The following is a 20,334-nucleotide window of genomic DNA, read 5'->3' as shown; positions in this document are numbered from 1 at the left end:
CTTGCTTGCTTTCGTAAAATAGGTATGCTAGTACTGTAATAACATTTGTTGAAATAAAGGACTTTCATTTATGAACTATTCTGAACAAACTACTTTCATGAACTTATACTGATTCTAGTTGGAACAGATAGGTGAAGACTAAAGGTCTTAGCTACCATAAGACTTGCAATTTCAAAACTATAAAGTGACCAAGGAAATAGACTAAATATTCTTTTACATATCACCAGGAATTAATTTTTTGTTGGTTTATTTGGTATTTTGAGATAGGTTTTCACAAGATTACAGATGCTTGTCACCACTTTTGGATGGGAAACTAGTTATAAGCAATACTCAAGTAGGATCTAATATAGATCATTTTTATATGACGGAGAAACAGTGCTCTGTAAGGTGATTTTAAAGATTTAGGCAAGAGTACTATGTTTCGTGATGAGCTTGAGTATCCTAGATATTAATTTATTAAAAGGCTTTGTCTAGATGGACTTGCCCAATATACTGGCTGTATGAACTTGTGGTAGTAGGCAGCTTGCTTCTTTTGTATCATCATACAAGTCCCAAAGCACCATATTTATTAACAAAACCTAATCCTGCAATAAGAGGGGCTATTGAATAATATTAGTGCTGTGAATGATAGCAAGTCCTTTTCATGGCAAATTCCCTTATTTGTAAGATAGTTTTGAAGAATTCAGAAGTAATCATTGAGTCTTCTTTTAGATTTCACCTATTATTTGGTTATGTCAAATAATATTGGAAAGTACTTAGCTGATGCTTCTTTAACATTTAGAAATAAGTGAATTTAAAATGTTTTATATGCTGAAATGTGGGCCAGTTAGCATATTATTGGGTAATGAGAAATTAGAAGCAAATTGAACACTTTGTGTCTATTTTTTAAGCAACTAGCACAGTGTGTCTTTTATGCTTACACTTTACAAACTCCCATGGTAGCTGTTATGGTATGATATGGATGGTAAACAAAGTAAATAAAATATAGGTCCTCTGTAATTTGGGATTCAATGGAACACTGCAGCCTTCAATGTCACATAGACTGTATTTGAATTCTGACATTGATATTTTCAATCTTTGTGAAACTAAGCAAGAGGTTTAACCCCTCTGTGCCCTAATGTTATTATAAAAAGTGGAGTGACTGACAAGACATACCTTGTATAGTTGTTGTAATATTACCAGAGCAGATAAATATCATAAAATCATAGATTACACATACAGGTAGTTTAGTAGCATATGTAATTGGAAACCTTGGCATGCCATGAAGGAAGAAGGCCAGTTGTGTTTTACACTTTGACAAGAAATGTGACTTAGAATTTTTAAATGGTGTTAAGTAATTTCTGTAGTGATTTGGAAGGAACATAATGAAAGCAGATTGGGAAAAAAAGAATGTATAATCCAGTGAAAGTTATATTTATTGTATACTTTTTCTATGTGCATACATTTAACAAATATGCATAAAAATAAAATAGAAAGTAAAAAAAATACAAGAGACTCTACCTCTAGAATCACAATTGTTTGCCCTTTTCCTGTCTGTTCACTCTCACAGAATAGTTCAGTCATCCATCCTTTCCCCAGTCCATGCAAGTGTTAGCTGTTTTCTATGTACTAGGCACTGGGAATGCAAATGAGAACAAGAGAATCAGGATTTTTGTTTCCGTGCAGTTTACAAAGTCCACTGGAAGACATTATAAAACAATTAAATTACCCAAGTAATTATATATTGAGAGTCATTAGTTTCACAGATCATGGCTTTGTGTCATCTCCAGATAAACTCGGAGGCCTTCTAGGAGACAGTTGACCATTGTCTGGCACTCATTTCTTTGCCCTTTTTGTTTCTCACCTTGACAGATAACACTGAAGTGATTGTGCTTTTTTGTACCTGAGACATTCTCATATTTATTTGCTTAATTCTGTTTGATCCATACAAACTTTGTGAATGTAGCACTGCCACTAAACTACATTCCCTGATACTCTGCCAAGTGATTCAAAGCTGAGTTAGATCCCTCACTTAATACTCTGCCATGGCCTTTCCTCACCTTACTGCTGAGTGACACTATTATTTTTAAATTGCCCATGTCTGCATCTTCATTATTACCTATAGGAACAGTACTTGGCACAGGTACTTGCCATATTTTTATGTTGATTAAATGAGATATCAGCTTCTTAGCATTCCACTGTTTTATTAACTGCAACCAGAGTCTAAGGCAGTAGCAGTGGAGTGAGAGAGAAGAGGTTAATTACAATAAATATTTTAAGGTGGAATCTACAATAGTAGCAGATTAGATATGAAGAGAGATTTGGGTGGGAAAGTTATAACTGCTGGTTAAAGCTGTACTTGATAGAGAGATTACAAGTGAGGAAAACAGATGTAGGGCTGTGATAAAGTCAGTTTGGAGCATACCATGCTAGATATATAAAGGAAGTAGGTAATGATAATTGTGTACTTGAAAAGAAATGGGATAAGAACCAATTTTAAACATCTTTGCTCCCCAATGGTAACTGTGGGTGGTGACTGGGTATGTTAGTATGATTCTGTTATTCATCACACAGTGTATAATACACCAAATTATCACATTGTATTCCTTGAGTATACATGGTTCTTATTTACCAATTAAATATTCTTAGAAGATTAAATAGACTCTATAAAGAAAGAGCAAATTAGTACATAATTTAGAAGATGACATACATCTTATGAAAAGGTCAGAGCAACAATTAACAACCCAATCTTGTTAATGGTTGAGATGACTATAGTAGATGGTCAGCCCAGAAATATCATTGTGACTATTTTGAAGCCATTTTTTTTGAAAGATGTAATAATGCCTTTGAGAAAACTCACAAGCTGTGTCCAATAGGAACACCTGTTTTGTTTCCTTCCATGATTAGGAATTTATCATTTCCTTAATTAACATTTTTCTTTTTTATTATTTCATTTCTAATTTCCATACTGTGTAATTACCTGGGGCTTCTGAAGATCAAAGGGATTGCATACCTGTTAATACTGTTGTTTTTTCTTCTTGACTGAGTTCCAGATGTTTTGCTTTAGACTTGCTGAGGTTTTTTTTTTTTTTTTTTGTCTCCCTTATTGTCAGTTTGCTATGGCTGCTCTCATATCAGTGAACCAAGAGCTGAGTGAGTGCTGTGGTTTGTTGATTTAGAAAGCCTTGCCCATGAACTGTTTTGTCTGGCTTCACTGATTCTTCTGATCAGCTTGCTCATTGTGTCCCTGTAACTAGGAGCTCCTATCATGTTCCTTCTCAATTTACTATTTATGAGGCTCAGCAAGGCCCTCTGCTAAGTTCGAAACGCTGTTAATCTTAATAGCTTCCTCGGGTTTGTGTGGGAGGAGTAGGCAGGAGGGTATTTTAATGTGTCTGGCAGCACTGTTTCATTTTGTTGTTTTCCATTAAGCGAATGTCATCTAATTTTTATATTAATCTTTATAATACAGATTAAGAGTAGGTCCCAAATCAATATCCGTTCTTCATTGTTCTCCCAATTAGGCTGAATATATGGCAGTAAGTCAAGTATCTGAGGGAAAACAAATCTTAACCACTTGCTTAACATGCCTTGGTTTGCAGAGCTTTGCTTAGGCCCACTGCCTCAGTACTTCATGGCAAGAATGAGGCTAACAGGTGAGTCATGTTACCATCAACCAGACTGAGACTGAGCCCCCACAACAGTCACCTCCCTCAGTGCAGATGTGCTCATTTCTCTCTGTCTGTAGCTCTTTACTTTTCTCACACAGCATAAAGATGCAGTAGTAGCAGAGGCTTCTTCACTATGATTCTTTCTTGGGACTCGGAAGCTTATCAGAATCTCCAGGGGTACTTATTATTTGAAAAGTCCCCCAGGTGTGATTCTGATTTGTTTCCCTCTCCTGCTCCTCCTCCTCCCTTGGAAATCAGTTTTATCTGAAGCTTCTGCATAAACAGGCACATTCATTAGCATCTTATCCCTGCATAGTTGAGCTTGCATTATTTACTCTCTGCATTATCTGCATTTATTCTTTCTGATGCTGTAACACCTGAAACCAGTGTCTGCGAGTCACCAAGGGATCTCTATTAGACTTTGGAAGCAAACAAAGCAGCAAAGACTTCATAAACTTGACTTGAAGGCTAGGTTTATTTCTGGGTTGCTCTGTTTGTTTGTTTGATAATGGGAGTGCTTTCAAAATGCACTAGGGTTCAAGATTTATATGAAAACACTCTTCTCTCAGTTCTAGTCCAACATTATACATGAAAAGTTTTGCCAACATTGAATTTAAAATAAACACCTGTTATATCTTCTGCTCAATTTCTCTAATGAACGTCACAGCTTACCTGCTTCTTCTAACATCTTCACAGATATTCACCCCTTGAGCCATCCGATTCACCTGTTATACATTCCATAGTAACCGTCAGATATCAGTAAATTTCACCTTAACATTTCAATATGAACATCGTGATCTACAGTTCAGTATTTCCCATTGCCTTTTGAAACATAATTGTAGTTGTGTCCCATCCTCAAGTACTCACCTGTTGAGTTCAAACAAAAGACAAATATGTATACCCCAGTCCTATCAACATACACAGGGCTTTATACTCCCTTTTATTTGCCTGCCTGCATTATTCCCTCTTCAATTTCTATAACTTCTTAGTTAAAAGTGAGAAATGCTTGCCAGTGGTTATAGGGCAAATATAATCAGTGTATCGTGACAATTGAACAGATGCCTTTTCTCCATTTCTTCAAGTGCATTGATTTTTAAAATGTTTATGAATGTTTAAGAAATAAACTTACCTTTCCACTTTTTAAAAGTTATCTTGGCCAGTATTTGATGTAAGTCCTTTGTGCTATTTTAGTGAAGTATTTTATAGATACGATGAGCTCTAGTTTAAGGAAATGTAGGGCAGTTGGAGTGTAGGCAAGTGGAGAAATTATTTAAGTATCAGTACAACAGATTTATATTAAAGTTGCTTAAATATTTAGACATATGCATATAACATCAATAGAACTTAATAGTCTAACCTGCCAGCAGTGGTATGCCATTTGTTCAATAATATCAGCAAAATACAAATTCAGTTCCTTCATTTTATTTTTAATTCTGCCTGTTATAAATCCCTTATTTGTCTTGTGTAGAACAATTGAGGATACTTTTATTTATAGCAGAATATTTTGTTTAGTTAGTTTTAAATGTATTTATTTATTCACTTTACAACCCAATAGCTGTCCCTCTTCTCCTTCCAGTGCCCCTTCACACAAGTTCGCCCTGCATCCTACCAAAAGTGAAGACTTGTAGGAAGAGGAAGCCCCCCTCTGAGTCTCACCTCCCACTAAATACCGCCCCCCAACACACACATCAAGTTGCTGTGGGATTAGGCTAATCCTCTCCCACTGAGGCCAGACAAGCTGGTCCATTTAGGGGTGCCAGGTAGGCAGGCAGGCAACAGGCTCAGGGACAGCCCCTGCTCCACTTGTTGGGGGACCCATATGAAGACCAAGCGTATAGCAGAATTTTTTTATATATGATATAAATGTGAAATCATTTGCTTGCATTTTTATGAGGACCAGCATATAAGTTTATTTCTAATAAAATAATTCTGGCACCAAAAGAAGCCATGACAAAAGGAAATTGATATTTCCATAATAAAAAGATATAGCAAACATAACAGTCATTTGCATATAGTTCCTGAAATATTGCATAGAGGCTTTGTCAGTGCTGGTAAGTCCGTTTCAAGGATGTTGCCCTTAGTCCATTAGTTTGGATAATGAGCCCTATAAAGTACATTTATAACTTGTGGCACTGCAAGGAGATGGATTCTAATTTTCATCCTTTTATCTAGACACATTGAAAGAAGGTCAATGGAGGGTTCTATATGATTCATTGTCCCAACACATATCAGATGACAGAGACCTGAGAATGTCTGTGCATAAGTGTTTTCCTTATTTGGAAAGAGCACTTGAAAGAAATCTTTCCATGATTATCCTTTGAAGTAAAGTGGAAACATATTAAAAGAAGCTCTATCTCCTTCTTTTTTCTGTTTAAAACATTATCAAATGCATGACCAGATAGCTATTCTTGAACAAAAGAGAAAGCAACACTTAACAGAAAAATAAAAAGCCTTTAGTGGCTTTTACAGGCTGTGAATGATACAACACGATATTTAATCAGCTTGCTTTTCCTCTTAGAACCGTTAAAGGTGATAAAAAGGAAAACCGATTTTCTAAACAAAGAAACCGCTTCTATGTTTCCAAATATGAGGAAAGCTTGGAATTATGCAATGACGCTTTGCTGGACTTACACTTACAGACTAATGACAATCAAAATAAATATTTAAGTAACAGTAGACATGTATTGACAGTTTAAAAAATGTCAGAACAACCAAAATATATGTCTAGTTCAGTGTCAGAAAATGTAGAGTAGTTGGCAATTTCTTTAAGCTTTACAAGATTTCAAATTCAAGTTAGCAGTTCATTATTTAATTTTCTAAATTATTTCATCATTAATATGGTCTTTTCTCTATGCTTATCTTCTTTATAGATGTAAAGCAATGATAGATCAGTTTGGTCAAAGGATAATCTCTAAACATTTCATTATTGAAGACAGTTACCTTTCTGAGAAAACCTGTTCCCGTGTACAATACAGGTAAGGTGTCCTCCACCCCATTACACAAAGGAAGGGAAAACTTCTGTCTGTGTGGTTATATTGACCGTTCTCACCATTCTGTTTTTCAAGTACCATGCAGAGGTATAACAAACCAAAGGTATACTCTTATTTCTTACTATTCTTCCCTACTTGGTTCTGTTTCGAGGGAAGCCCAGCAGAATGTCTTCTCCTTTGCCTCAGCTGGAGTTTGTCTGTAGGTCATGCATCCTTCTTTCTTAAGCCAAGAAAAGATTAAAGCAAGACTTGACTGGGTTTTGACACTTTTATCCTTACTTAAATCTTTGAAACATGCCTTCTGCTGGTTACATAACAATAAATGAAACTTATCCGTGGAATCTGAACCACTGCTTTCCTCTTTTGTGCATTTCAGGCAAATTTCCAGGGCAGTCCTGATTACAGATGGATCTGTACTAAAAACGGATTCAGATCAACAGGTGATCCGTCCTCTATGTTTTTTCTTAGAATAAAAGCTGTGAATTTTAAGAAATGGATGCAAATGGTGAACTTATTCCTGCGCTAATTAATATGTCTGTCTTTACATAACATTTTTATGGCAAGAACAGTGAAAGTCCACTCTTAGCAGATTTTAAGTTTATATTATTACATTTGTAACCATGGCCTCTATGCTGTAAGGGTGAGCTTTCATTTAATTACTTGGCAAACAAGTGCCTTTTACTCAGCAGCCCACATCCTGGCCTCCTAGAAGACATTGATAACTATGATAGCATATGTGCCTTCAGATACAACACAGCCTGGGGGGTACAGATACAGACAAATAGGAAGTGTAGTTCACTGTGATAAGGATTAGTGTGGTATAGTTTAAGGAAATAATATAGCAATTGATGTTTCACTCGGCACATTGGTCTGCTACTGTTGGTTGCTAGGTCTGGGTCTCCCATTAAACCATAGGTTTTGTGAATACATCACAGGGTGACAGGGAGACAGAATTGTGAAGAGAACAAGTAGAGGCAATTCTTAGAAGTTAAGCTGTGAAATGTAGCCCCTGAAGAATTATGTGGAAGCGAAGAGGGCTATCTTTTAAAAGGTTGCTATGTATTTTATGTGTTTGAACAGTCAGCAAAAGAGTTGAGATACTCAGGCAGGAAAGAGTAGTTAATGAGTTGAGGTCCAAACAAAATCAGAAATGAACCAGGCAAAGCACTGCCTTTAGAAATGTGACTTTATGTTGAAATAAAAGGATAAAAATGGGACTATTTGTAAGTTTGGGAGTTGACGAATTCTGATCTTTCAATTACAAGTGAAGTCATCTTTCAAGTATGAGGCTTACAATCAAGTCAAACCTCGAAGAAAAACCTACAATAATTACTTTATGGAGTGCCCTGTTCTATGTATGTTTTCTTAAGCAGTATCAGTGTTCCAGTCAAGTCTGAATATTGTAGACTTACAGGATTATAAATCTGCTCCAGCCCTACCATCTCTTTTAATCTTTTATTCCCATTCTGTCTGTTCATATACATATAAACCATTACCCTCTCTATATTAGAGGTCTGATTATCATCTTTCTTCTACTTTCTTCCTTTCCTTTGCCATACATGCAATGGTGGGTATCCTTCTAACACCTCCAATTCCCATGTTGGCAGGGCCTTCCACTGCAACAAAAGAGGAACTTTTCTTCCCCATGTCTGGTTATTAATTGTATCTGAGGACCATTTAAGAAAACTATGTAACCAAACAGATTGGCCCTCCCACAAAGTCATGGCATCAACTGCACACAGCTAGGTCCTGTTCACATTACAAATTCTCACACTGGTTTTTGATCACTTGCTCATTCACCTCAATGGCTAGTACCAATCTTCATTTTCTAACCTGCTCTGGTTATTTTCTTGTTTCTCTGGGCAAAATAGAATACCCACCATGCACAAAGGAACTTGAACTTCTGCCCTACCACTCACGATATATGTATAACATGACTGAGGAGTCTGTCTCTTCATTGTCTATTGGTAACCTCCTTCACAAGTGCCTTTGACACATACATGAACACTTGAGTGAGCATACATACACAAAACTCACTGTTAAATACACACATACAGACACATCCACTGAGTTTTTAAATTAAAAACAATCAAAATAACCCCTATCTTTTGACTCTGTCTCCATCTCTCCTGAGTACTCATCCTCTCCCTTCTTTTTATAGTATTTTCTGTACACTATTCTTGATGCTTCCAGCTCCTGAACTCACAGTCATTTCTAAACCACAATGCAACTTCTGCTCATACACTTCTACCACAATTTATCTTACTGAATATATTAAAAATCATGATATTCAGGGTCAGGGGGCACTTTTTTATGTTTTCTGTCAAAACTTTCCTGAGGGTTTTGACAATAATTTTTGCTGTCTTAGGTTTCCATGCCCTGTACCCTCCTCATAACACTGACGATTCCTTCTCTACATATCTGAAGCTCTTTTTTATCCTGTCATTTAATATCAAAATTCTCCCTTCATCCAACTTCATTATACTTCTCCCTGCACACACAACAAATGACTCCATGTATCCCCATAGTCTCAACTCCACATGAATACTGGAGGATACCTCCTGGAGACCCAAGGGTGCCAGAACCATATGTCAAAAGTCTGTTAGGTGTCTGTCAAGAGATAGTCACTTAAAGCTAAAGCCACTGTCCTCAGTTGTTGCACTGCTTGTCAACTTGTGCTCACTGTTGCTGAGAACAGAACTGATACTATTTGAGCCACACAAACTTCCTTCTCTCTGATATGTCTTCAACCTTTGGGTCCTACCCATGTACTTTCTAAATGTGTTCTCGGTTCTTTACTTTTTCATGGTTAATTTACTATTCCCATATATACCATCTCTTCCTTGTAACTGGTCACCCTGCTTCACATCAGCCTTTTCCAGATCCATCCTCCCCCCATGTTTCTGAGAAAGTTACAGTCCTTTATTACCCCCAGGCCCTTCCTCCCTCCCTTTCTCTCTTCCCACTTCTCCTTATATCTTCACTTTGATCATAGGTAGAACTAAGAAGCGTAGAACACAGGGAAAAACAAGTAGACAGTCTAGGCACACTTCATGGTGATACTAGAGGGCTGACTAGATTCTCCCTTAACATCTCCTCTGTGAAACATCAGGCAGACAACATCTCAACTTTCAGGTGAAGGAGGTGCTCCAGTAGAATAATACTGAATGTATCTCAGTAATAAATCATGATAATTGCAGGAACCAAAAGAAGTTCTTTGCTGTTGGTAGAGTAATTAAAGGAACATTTTTAGTTATGGCCATATTTTAGTCCTAGTCATTTCATTATTTCACAGTGTTCAATGTCTTGTGGTTTCTCTCTCTTTGATGCTAAAGTACATTTTCTCTCCTTAATAGCAGCAGAGGGAGTTAAAGGGAACATGGAGACCTGTTTTTGAGATATCATAAGCCCCCAAATAGATGGCAAATAGGATAGTATTGCTGTCAAAACAATTTCTATTTTAAAAATGTGTTGTAGTTGCTTCCTTTTGGGGGTATGAATATGGCTGTCCTAGTCAAAATGTAACCACAACACATGTAGGGAAAAAGGAAGATGGTACATTCTCTTTTTCTAGCATTTCCTTTAAGAGGATATAATTTCCTCAGATTACAGATTTAATAGAGGAATAACACTGAAACCTTAGCTCTACAAAGAAACATTGGTCTGGTAGTCATGTAAAGCCTTTAAAATACAAGCCATATAATAGCATATAAATAGTAGATAAGACCACTTAGTGATATGATCTGATTTTAAGGAGCAGAGTGCTTATATTTTAACAGTAATATTACAGTTGCATTCCTTTCTGAATAGTATGTGCTTTGTGGTAGATGGAATCAGTGTTAAAATTTGGAATTATTCGTGGTTGGTGAGAATCATATAAATAATATATAATGAAGAAATTGGAATATTGAGACATGTGTTACATATTTTACTCCCAAATAAAATCATTAAAAGCCAAATTTGTAATGTCAAAAGATATTTGGGAACTTGGAAGTTAGCTCTATCAAGATAGCAAAATAAAAAAGACCTAATAGTTATTTCTGTTACCTATTCCTGGCTTTCAGGTCTCCATTTTGACAGTGCCAGCAGAAGAGCCAGGAAGTTTTGCTGTTCGAGTCATTGAGTTATGCTCGTCAACAATGACATGCATGAAAGGCACATGTAAGCACAGTAGTCTCTCGCTCTCTCTTTTCTAAGTGCTTCTTTTAAAACTTAGTTATTAAAATTTCTAATGATTATATAATACAAAAAAATCTCTATTAGACACAATATTGGTTTTGATACATATATACATTGTATAATGCATTACTTAATGTTGGAAGGTTCTATGCAGAAAATCTTGTGATCTGCAAACAGTGATGAACTCCAGCTTTTACCAGTGTGAATATCTTTTGTTAAAATTGTGTTTTGTCCGATTGTTTTAGCTAGGACTTCTACCAGTGTGGTGAATAGAAGCAATGAATGCGGATGTGCATCTCTGTAAAGATATACCTCCCCCTTCTTTCTATCATACTGGGAACTGAACATGCAACCTCTTATATGCTAGGTGTTCTAGTGCAAAGCCACAACTTCAGCCATATTATTCATTGTTGACTTTAACACAATTTCTTTGCTTATTTACAGAAAATGAACATCAAGAGTGATAACCATATGGATTTAAAGAACTTGACAATAATCTTAATAGTGATTTTTACAGTGCTTAATATTTGCCCAGTACCCTAGGGAGAAGTGGGTTTCCCCTCTGTGTCTCACTTCCTCTAGGTAGGTGCGAGTTCAAGTTTACAGAACATAGCAAAATAGCACCACAGCTAGGAAGCAAGTGTTCAGTACACAAAACTGTGGCAAATAGTTCATGTCCAAACTATAGCAATATGTAATTCAATTTACCATATGGGATTATTTTTAAATCGCTGTGGTATATAAATGTTTTATATGATTCTGACATGAGACTAATTTTTTCTTAGTTTTATTTCAACAAATACAGATCAGAGAGAACTGTGATATTTGTCTTTCTGAGCTTGGGTTACCTCACTCAATATCATCTTTTTGGTTCTATCCATTTCCCTGTAGAGTTCATTATTTCATTTATCTTTTTAACTGAATAGTATTTCATAGTTTATATGAACCACATTTTTATTGTCAGTTAAAGGACATTTGGGTATGGTTTTCATGGAGTAGACCTCACTCCCGTAACATTTGTGCCATGATAACATTAGTATATCTTGCAGTCCATTCTCTATTGTAGACCACAGAGTGTGTATATGGATGATATTCATTATTAATTCTCTCTTTCGGTACTCTACAGACTGCCTACTTCCTAGCACCATGAATGTTCATCAGCTGAGGTGCAGCTTCTAGTTGGGCACCAGATAGACATCTCAGTGTTCAATGTCACAAGTGTTGTTCTCAGAAATAGGACTTTGCCATTAGGTTGTGGACAATAACCAATAACCATGGCAATAACCTTTGATGTTTGGTGGGGGCATCTGTGGAACCCCTTTGGCCAACAATTCAGTAATCTGTAACTCATTCCTGTCACTTGGAGCTTTTACTTGGTAGCATAAGATATCTATCTGGGATGCTGTCTCTATTATCTTAGCAAACCTCTATAGTAGATTTCCATACTCTTTGTCAAAAGGCCTTTAGTGTTAGCTGTCCCTTCCCATATTCCTTCCTTTACCCTGATCTCCCATCCCCCTCTTTTTACCCCACCTACAGTAGTTTCCCATTTATTGTTCCACAACACTGTTTTTTTCTCTTTGGTAGATTTCCTCCTCTCCCCTTCTTTCTTAGGAGTTATCTAACTACTCTGTTTTGTTTTGTTTTATTGTTTTGTTTTTGTCTTGTGCCTTTATGCCTTTGTATATGATTCCTTTCTCTCTTTTTTTGGATATTTTATTTACATTTCAGATGCCATCCCCTTTCCCCATTTTCCCTCCCTAGAAAACCCCTATCCCATGCTCCCTTCTCCTTTTGCTTTTATACAATTTTTTCATGTTAATTAAAGGCTTTATAAGTTTGGTAATACTCAATCAGAAGTATAACCCAATACCCAACCTAGATATATAAACTATCTTTGACTGGTGGAGACATGTGAACATCTGCCTCCATGTCTCCCCCTCTGTTTCTTTCTCTCTCTCTCTCTCTCTCTCTCTCTCTCTCTCTCTCTCTCTCTCTCTCTCTCTCTCTCTCTCTCTCTCTCATCACCTAGCTTCTCCTCTCATTCTTCTCCTCCTCTCCTTACTCCTGCTCTTACTCTCAGCACTTCTCCCACCTTAGCTCCTCCTACATATCACCCTTCCTGTTAAAATAAAACTTTTCTCTCAAAATACAATTAGAGCATAATTATGCCAATTTGTACCAGTGAGGTACAAGATAGTCCTAATACCCATCATTTTGTTGACTAACCAGAACCTCTGTAATCTCTCCTAACCAAAATGCTTAGTTCTGAACCTGGCTTTTTTCTTGGCTTTAGAATGAATGTCAGCTGAAAACCACCCACTCAGATCTTTTCTCTCAAAGTAAATAGCCAGGATTGGCTATGAGACTATAAGTTTTCAACCCCATCAGAAATCCAGAATGACTGAGTTAACTATAATTGTGGGAAGCACAAAGCATAGCTTCTAAAACTTAGCCAATTTATAGAGACCACTGAACACCTGGACAGTCCCTATACTACGGAATGTTGGAACATCAAATCTTAAGCCTTCTGGCCCAGAATCATCTGACAGACCTAGTGATGCAGAATTATTAAGGGCTGTCTAGGCAGATATAATCAGTCAACTATTCTGCAAGTGTGTTCTTTTCTGGACAGTAATTTGTCTGTAGATGGAAAGAGGCAATTCTGGCCTGGTGGCTGTCTCCCCACAACTGAAGTAACTCCAAAGATGCTTAATTTTTTCTTAGAATCCAAGACAGGAAGCTGTCTGGAGCAGACAGGTCTCTCAAACCTCTGATGTCCTGGAATTCCATCTGGATGCAGTGAAGACACAGCATCAGAGGCTTATCAATTTACTCTTCCCCCCACCCCTCTTCTAATATCTCAACGCCCGTAATCAGCTTGAAGAAGTTAATGAAGAGTCAGCGCTTGGGGACTAAGGTGGTTAATAATGGTCTGTCTTTCTAGGGAAAAGTAGTGGTTTTGTTGGAACAGGGAGGATTAGCTAGGATTTATTGCATAGCCATAACCTATTAGTAGAAATCTGTATAATTATTATCAAGATGAAGTTATAATTTCTTAAATGGTACAAAATTTATTTGATTTCAAATTTAAGGTTTTCATTGGTACGAGATTCTTTTTGATATAAAAGTGAGATGAATATTGATACTCTCATGGGCATTGTGCCTGTATAACACATTTAGAAATACAAGGCTTAGACCCAATCCTTCTTTAACTTTTTTAACTGATTTGAGATGGTTAGCTTGTGAGTTAAGGGACTATAACAAATTCAGAGCTTTGAGTTTATTGTTAGGGTGTTTTCTATATTTTATTGAGAAATAGTTGAGTGGAGTTAACAGACAACAGTCCAGATTACCTTACATGGATAGTTGGTTTTCAAAACGTCAGAAGTCTACAGAATTAACGTTACAAATATGAGTCCTTTCAACTAGAGTGACCTTAACAACTATTTAATTCCTTTTTCATCCTTCAAATTGTAACTTAGATGTTAACTCTGTTTCTTTTAGGGGCTCATTCCTACAATGATGCTTTTGTGCCATTGTTTAGATAGAGCCCTGTATTTTTCTGTAGATTAACTGTTCCACTTTATTTACTATTTATTCCACATTAATGACTATAGTAATAGATGATATATATTAAGTACCAACTATGTGCTTGTACCATGATTGACTTTTTTTTTTTTTTTTTTGAGTTTTTCGAGACAGGGTTTCTCTGTGTAGCCTTGGCTGTCCTGGACTCACTTTGTAGACCAGGCTGGCCTCGAACTCAGAAATCCGCCTGCCTCTGCCTCCCAAGTGCTGGGATTAAAGGCGTGCGCCACCACCACCCGGCTCATGATTGACTTTTATACGCTTTTACAACTAATAAAAATTTTTAGATACAGCTCACTGTGCATTCTATTGTTTTAGCTAGACAATACAAGCATCAAAAACAAAATATTCTTAAGAAGGGTGACAGAAAGGACAAGCAAGATTTGAACCTAGAATTTGAACATTTTAAACTTCCATTTTAATCACTGTGCTATATACTGCTTCTCAGAGCAATTTCAACATGACTATAGATGGAATTTTTTTTCTTCAAAATGAAAAGAACAGGATTATGGCTTACATGCTTAACCCCATTAAAAATGAAAATAAACATAGATGTACTTTTATAAAAACATAACAGCATGTGTGATAAAGAGTATGTTAATTAGCTTTATTAAATTATTCTTATGCAGTAAGTATGTATCATTCTTGTTTTTAAAATGACATTCTCTAAGTGAAGTTCTAACCTAAAGTTTCTGAGTAGTGTACCTATTAGGTTTAGCAAATGAAAAATGAAAATTTTTAAAGAACTGTATCTTCATAAGTAATGAAGCTGGAAAATGTATTTAAGTAAGTTATTTTAATTTCATGAAGTTGTGGGGATAGGTTACTCTCTTGACTTCATAGGAAATGTAAAGAGAACACTGGTATTATGAAAAGAACTTTGGTTCAAGAGTCTACAGAATTACCTCAATTGGTCACTTCACTTAGTAAAGTTTTTAGCTTAATGTGTCTTGTTTCTTCACTAGAAGATTCTGCTGTTTAATTTTGTTTATGGGTGTGTGTGTGTGTGTGTGTGTGTGTGTGTGTGTGTGTGTGTGTGTTGATAGGAATGCATATGTAAAACAATTGGTCTACATCCTAGCCACATCTGCCGCCTATCCTGGGTATTTCTAAGTCTTCATTAGGAATTAGCCTAAATGATATTTAAAGAAATGGAGTTGCACAAGCCTCCAGAAGCCACTAGTCATGCAGACGCTTTGCTTTTTCTTTCTTTCTTTTTTCTTTCTTTTTCTTTTTTTTTGTAATATATGACAGTATTTTAAGAAAACTGGCCAAGATCATTTGGCTTCTGATTCCCTTGCTGCCTCACATGTTTCTACCTTGATAACAATTGTCTCTGTGGTTTTTACTATAGCTTAATCACTTCATATCAGTTTAATACCAGGAATGTAGACAAACGGGCTGTTTTCTCTCTCTTGTTCCTAGCTTGAAAGAGGTAAGTTTGAGTTCATTACTTATACTTTTTCTTGTACCAGAGAAAAAGAGAAGTTTTTGATCATTTTAAATATTTTCATTCATTATGTGGTACGTGTTATATTAAAGTTAATAGAGTTAATAGCTTGGCATAATATGTAGTAAGACTTAAAGATACTGAGATAGAAACTGACATATTTATCATTTACTTACTGTAGCTTAATTGATATTTGGCTTCTGATTTCTCTTCTTCCTTTTCTTATTCTTTAAGCCTGTTCACAGATATTTAGGAGTGATTTGTAACTCAGATATTAAAAGGTTTTTAATGGCAGATTTTCCTGTTGCTCCCCTAAGAGTCACTGATGTCACATATAGTTTCAGGTTGTTCTGTTCTTCATCTATTTTCTAAAATAGAATTAGTTTGATCATATCAAAGAAGGATTCCACGTGCGTGTGTCTAATACTGTTCTCTTCATTTTTTTATCTATTTCTAGTCAGGGAAAAATACAGACAAATATACTATGTTTTTATTTTGAATGTGCAAACCTGCTTCTGCCTCATTTATTTTTCTCATCTGAAGTTCCCTGATGATAAACATACTACTTCATTCAGAATGTTATACCATCATTCTCTTCCAAACTACTGTTCAGTGTCTTTTCAGGGTTTTCTTTTTTCTCCTGGAGCTTTAAATAAGACACATCATGGACATAATAAAACGTACTCCTAAAATTAACATAATTATCTCCTCAGTCTAATTTAGAAATATATTTTAATTCTTTCTCTTGTCAAGCATTCTGGAAATGCTAAATAGAACTATGTTATGTGTTAAGAGTCCACATTTTGGATTTTTTTCTGGATTTCTCATATTCATTCTAATTATGGTGAATTGTGAATGATAATTCAGTTTGCTTGTGATATAGATATCAAAAACTAAAATAGTATCCAAAGATAATTCTACATATCCAAGCTTTATGTATTTTCAGGCATTTAACTATGAAAGGATTTTGAAGTGACTTGTTTTTCCTGTGCACAATTAGTAGAAAAGTACATTTACATATACATCTACACAGAGAGAAAGAGAGAGAGAGAGAGAGAGAGAGAGAGAGAGAGAGAGAGAGAGAGAGAGAGAGAGGGAGAGAGAAAGGGAGAGAGAAAGGGAGAGAGTAAGAGAGAGAGAGAAATGGAACAAAGCACCTGTACTTGCCCTGAAACCAGACTGTAATGATGGAATCCTGAGTGAAACTCATCATCCTTCTTATTGGAAGAATCACTTGACAAATGTTGGCAAGCACTGTAATAATATAGTTATACCAGAGTAAATCAGATGTAATCCAGATATATTCCAGTGAGGCTGACTATCCATTCCTCAGAGGAAACAAAATGAGATTCATAGAAAGTAAATCATGTGAACTTTGGTGACTTAAGTTATAGTTGTTAAAAAAAATGCATTTTAAATATTCCAGAAATTACCCATCTTGTTTGTAAGATGCACTTAATACAAAATTATGACTTTTATAGTAAAGATGGGCAAAAATTTAAGTGCTGAAAGATTTTGAGATGTTAAAATCTGTTAGTTTGTTCTTTTTTTTTTTTTTTTTTTTTTTTTTTTTTTTTTTTTTTTTTTTTTTTGGTTTTTTCGAGACAGGGTTTCTCTGTGTAGTCCTGGCTTTCCTGGAACTCACTTTGTAGACCAGGCTGGCCTCGAACTCAGAAATCCGCCTGCCTCTGCCTCCCAAGTGCTGGGATTAAAGGCGTGCGCCACCACCACCAGGCGCTAGTTTGTTCTTCTAACATATTTCTAACATATGCTTGATACAAACTTACTGCTTTCAGAAAAAATTGATAACTCTTTATTAAAGATATCTTTTTATACTTTAATGGTAGTCTTTACCTTTTAAAATTTTAAGAGTAATTATATATGTTAAGAGCAAAATGTGATATTATTATTTATATACATTGTCAAATCTCTACCTGAAATGATTAACATATCCATCACTGCATATACATATATACATTCATATATACATATATATGTATGTATATGTGTGTATATATATATGTGTGTGTGTGTGTATATATATATATATATATATATATATATATATATATATCTTACGATAAGAATACTGAAAAATCTGTTGTTCATGCAGTTCATTCTGGTGCTTCTAAAGTAAACTAATCATTAAGTTTGTTGTTCCTGTTCAGCCAAAACTTTGCACACTTTGATGATTGTGTCTTTTTCCTCTTGTAGCCTTGGTTATGACTTTTCTATTGTTCCCATAATGCTGACTTTTAAAAGGTGTGTGTGTGTGTGTGTGTGTGTGTGTGTGTGTAGTTGGGGAGAGAATATATATGTTACTAACTATACTTTAATCTTTATTTGTTTTACATGTATTGAAATACCATTGTACCTCATAAATATAAAATTGTTATGTATTAATCACATACACAAAGCCATGCTGAAAGAGATGAAAATGCCAACTATCTTGGTTTGATTGTTATGTATTGCATGCATGTTTTATCGAATAACTGTACTATTATTCCACATAAATATGTAAAATTAAAGTAACCTTTATAAAACAAGACTACAGCAGACTTGCCTCCCAAGGAAACTAGAAATCCCTTAATTCAAAATAAAAATGTTTTTGATATCTTGTTAATTTCGATTTCAGTACTTTAGAAGGGAATCTCATAGGAAAAGGTTTTAAACACATATCTCACATTTCCTTGCTGTGCTGTGTTATAATTTACAGGTATCAGGATCATTATTTATTACAGTCCATTGTAATTCAGCTGTGCCCTTGAAGGCTACTGAGGTGGTTAGACCTGTGCTCCTAAGCACATGACCCTCTACTGTGCTGTTGTCACTCCTGTGTCTTCCTTCTTTCTTCTTGTCAGGCTATTTCCTTGCATCTTTCAGCATCCTCTTTCTATCAGCATAATGTACTGAAAACAAAACAAAAACACAACATGTAAAAGTCAAAATTTTCTCAGCACAAACCAAAAATAACTGTTCACAAAACATGTTTGGAACACTGGTATCTCTTCCAAAATATCTGATCTGCTGTTCATAACATGCAGAGGTGTCAGAAAACAAATTAGTTTGCCTATAATACCTGTAATATTAGCATAAGAAAATCTTTAGCAAGAAATTGGGCAGTAAATTTTGTACTGTCTTGGGTGCTTTAACAAAATTAGGAGAGAAAAACATGTATACTTCCTGGTTTTTGACTATGTAAAAAAAATCCCTTGTATAAGTGGCATATTACTATACTTGCAATGATAACAAGAGACCAATGCTTCTTAAGCTGTCCATTCCATAGCCCTGATTAGGTAAGTTAATGTATCTTTTGTAAAGGAGTAATATTACATTTCTAAAAATGCTTACATTAACTCAAATTCATGTTCCCTTGGCTAATTTGGTTTTGTGTTACTGGGATGGTTAAGAATTTGACATTGTGTTTTTTAAAATCTAAACAAGTTGTATTATATAGTAAATGAAAGGGTTTTTTTCCCCTAAAATCACTTATGAATGAGCAAATATCTCTGTAACCTTTCCATTTGACATTCAAGTTTATGGTTTTTTATAGTTGTTATTCATATGCTATGCGGTTTGAAATTTCTCTCCATACATAATAATCAGGCAGCAACAGCTGTTTTATTCTGGGATTTTATATTACAGGAAGTTACTTATCTGTGATATGATTATAGATTTGTGAATATCATATATAATAATGATAATCTAAAGTTTTATGTAGGATCTTGTTTGTATACTCCTTTCTGCTTTTACAACCCTAATGAGAAAATCTTACATACCTTTTATAAAATGAGTTTAGAGCATTTAAAACAGTTTTCAGTTATCTTCTTTCAGTTTTTAATTGCTTCTTTAAAATGTGATATTTCAAATTATTTTCATTAGTATTGTTACAAAGCACAGATTTTATTTTACAAGCAAGCCTACCTTTTTTTTTTTCTTCTTGATCTTAGGTTAACATTCTGGAATGTTTTTTACCTGAAATCTTTCTCTGAAAGTGCAAGTTGGGTCAAGTTTTTCAAGGTTGCATTTTGAAACTAAATTGTGTGATAGATGTCAAACTCGGTTCCCTATTTGGCACTATAAAGGAAATATGTTTTCTGACTCTTTGCCTTTTATGGACATGCCATGTATTCTTATTTGTGCTATATTACATAAATTGCAGTTGGCTTTATGACTACATGTGAAAGATAAGTTATGAGCCACATCAGCCCCTATACATATAAATTATGATCTCTTTGCTTATACAACAAAACACACTTGGTTGACTAGCATGTTGCAAAATCCCTTAAAAACCTTTGGAACAGATTTGTGGGCTTGTAGGTAGTGAATTCTACCTAATTCTACCTTCAATCTATTCTAACTTCAGAACCTTTTTCAATAGCCATTTACTTACTCATGTTTAATATTTAGGTTTTAATGCTATCAATTTTTGGTTTAAAATTCTATTATCATTTTTTTTAATTATGGTTTTAAG

At 35.2% G+C, this 20,334-nt stretch overlaps 1 protein-coding gene across 3 annotated transcripts in view; it reads left to right on the top strand.

Moving 5' to 3' along the window:
* Positions 1 to 20,334, top strand: part of Chm (CHM Rab escort protein) — a 143,092-nt gene that overhangs the window by 97,707 nt on the left and 25,051 nt on the right. For 2 of the 3 annotated variants that reach the window (XM_076918732.1, XM_076918733.1), the window contains exons 10-13: positions 3,582 to 3,635; positions 6,521 to 6,625; positions 7,017 to 7,080; positions 10,705 to 10,801. In XM_076918732.1, coding sequence (XP_076774847.1) covers positions 3,582 to 3,635; positions 6,521 to 6,625; positions 7,017 to 7,080; positions 10,705 to 10,801 — 320 coding nt within the window. The remainder of the gene's footprint in view (positions 1 to 3,581; positions 3,636 to 6,520; positions 6,626 to 7,016; positions 7,081 to 10,704; positions 10,802 to 20,334) is intronic. The other variant, XM_034485496.2, reaches the window with a different exon arrangement.

This window comes from Arvicanthis niloticus, chromosome X, assembly GCF_011762505.2.
Source record: "Arvicanthis niloticus isolate mArvNil1 chromosome X, mArvNil1.pat.X, whole genome shotgun sequence".
NCBI classification, from domain to species: Eukaryota; Metazoa; Chordata; class Mammalia; order Rodentia; family Muridae; genus Arvicanthis; species Arvicanthis niloticus.
This window is presented reverse-complemented; position numbering and strand designations above follow the sequence as displayed.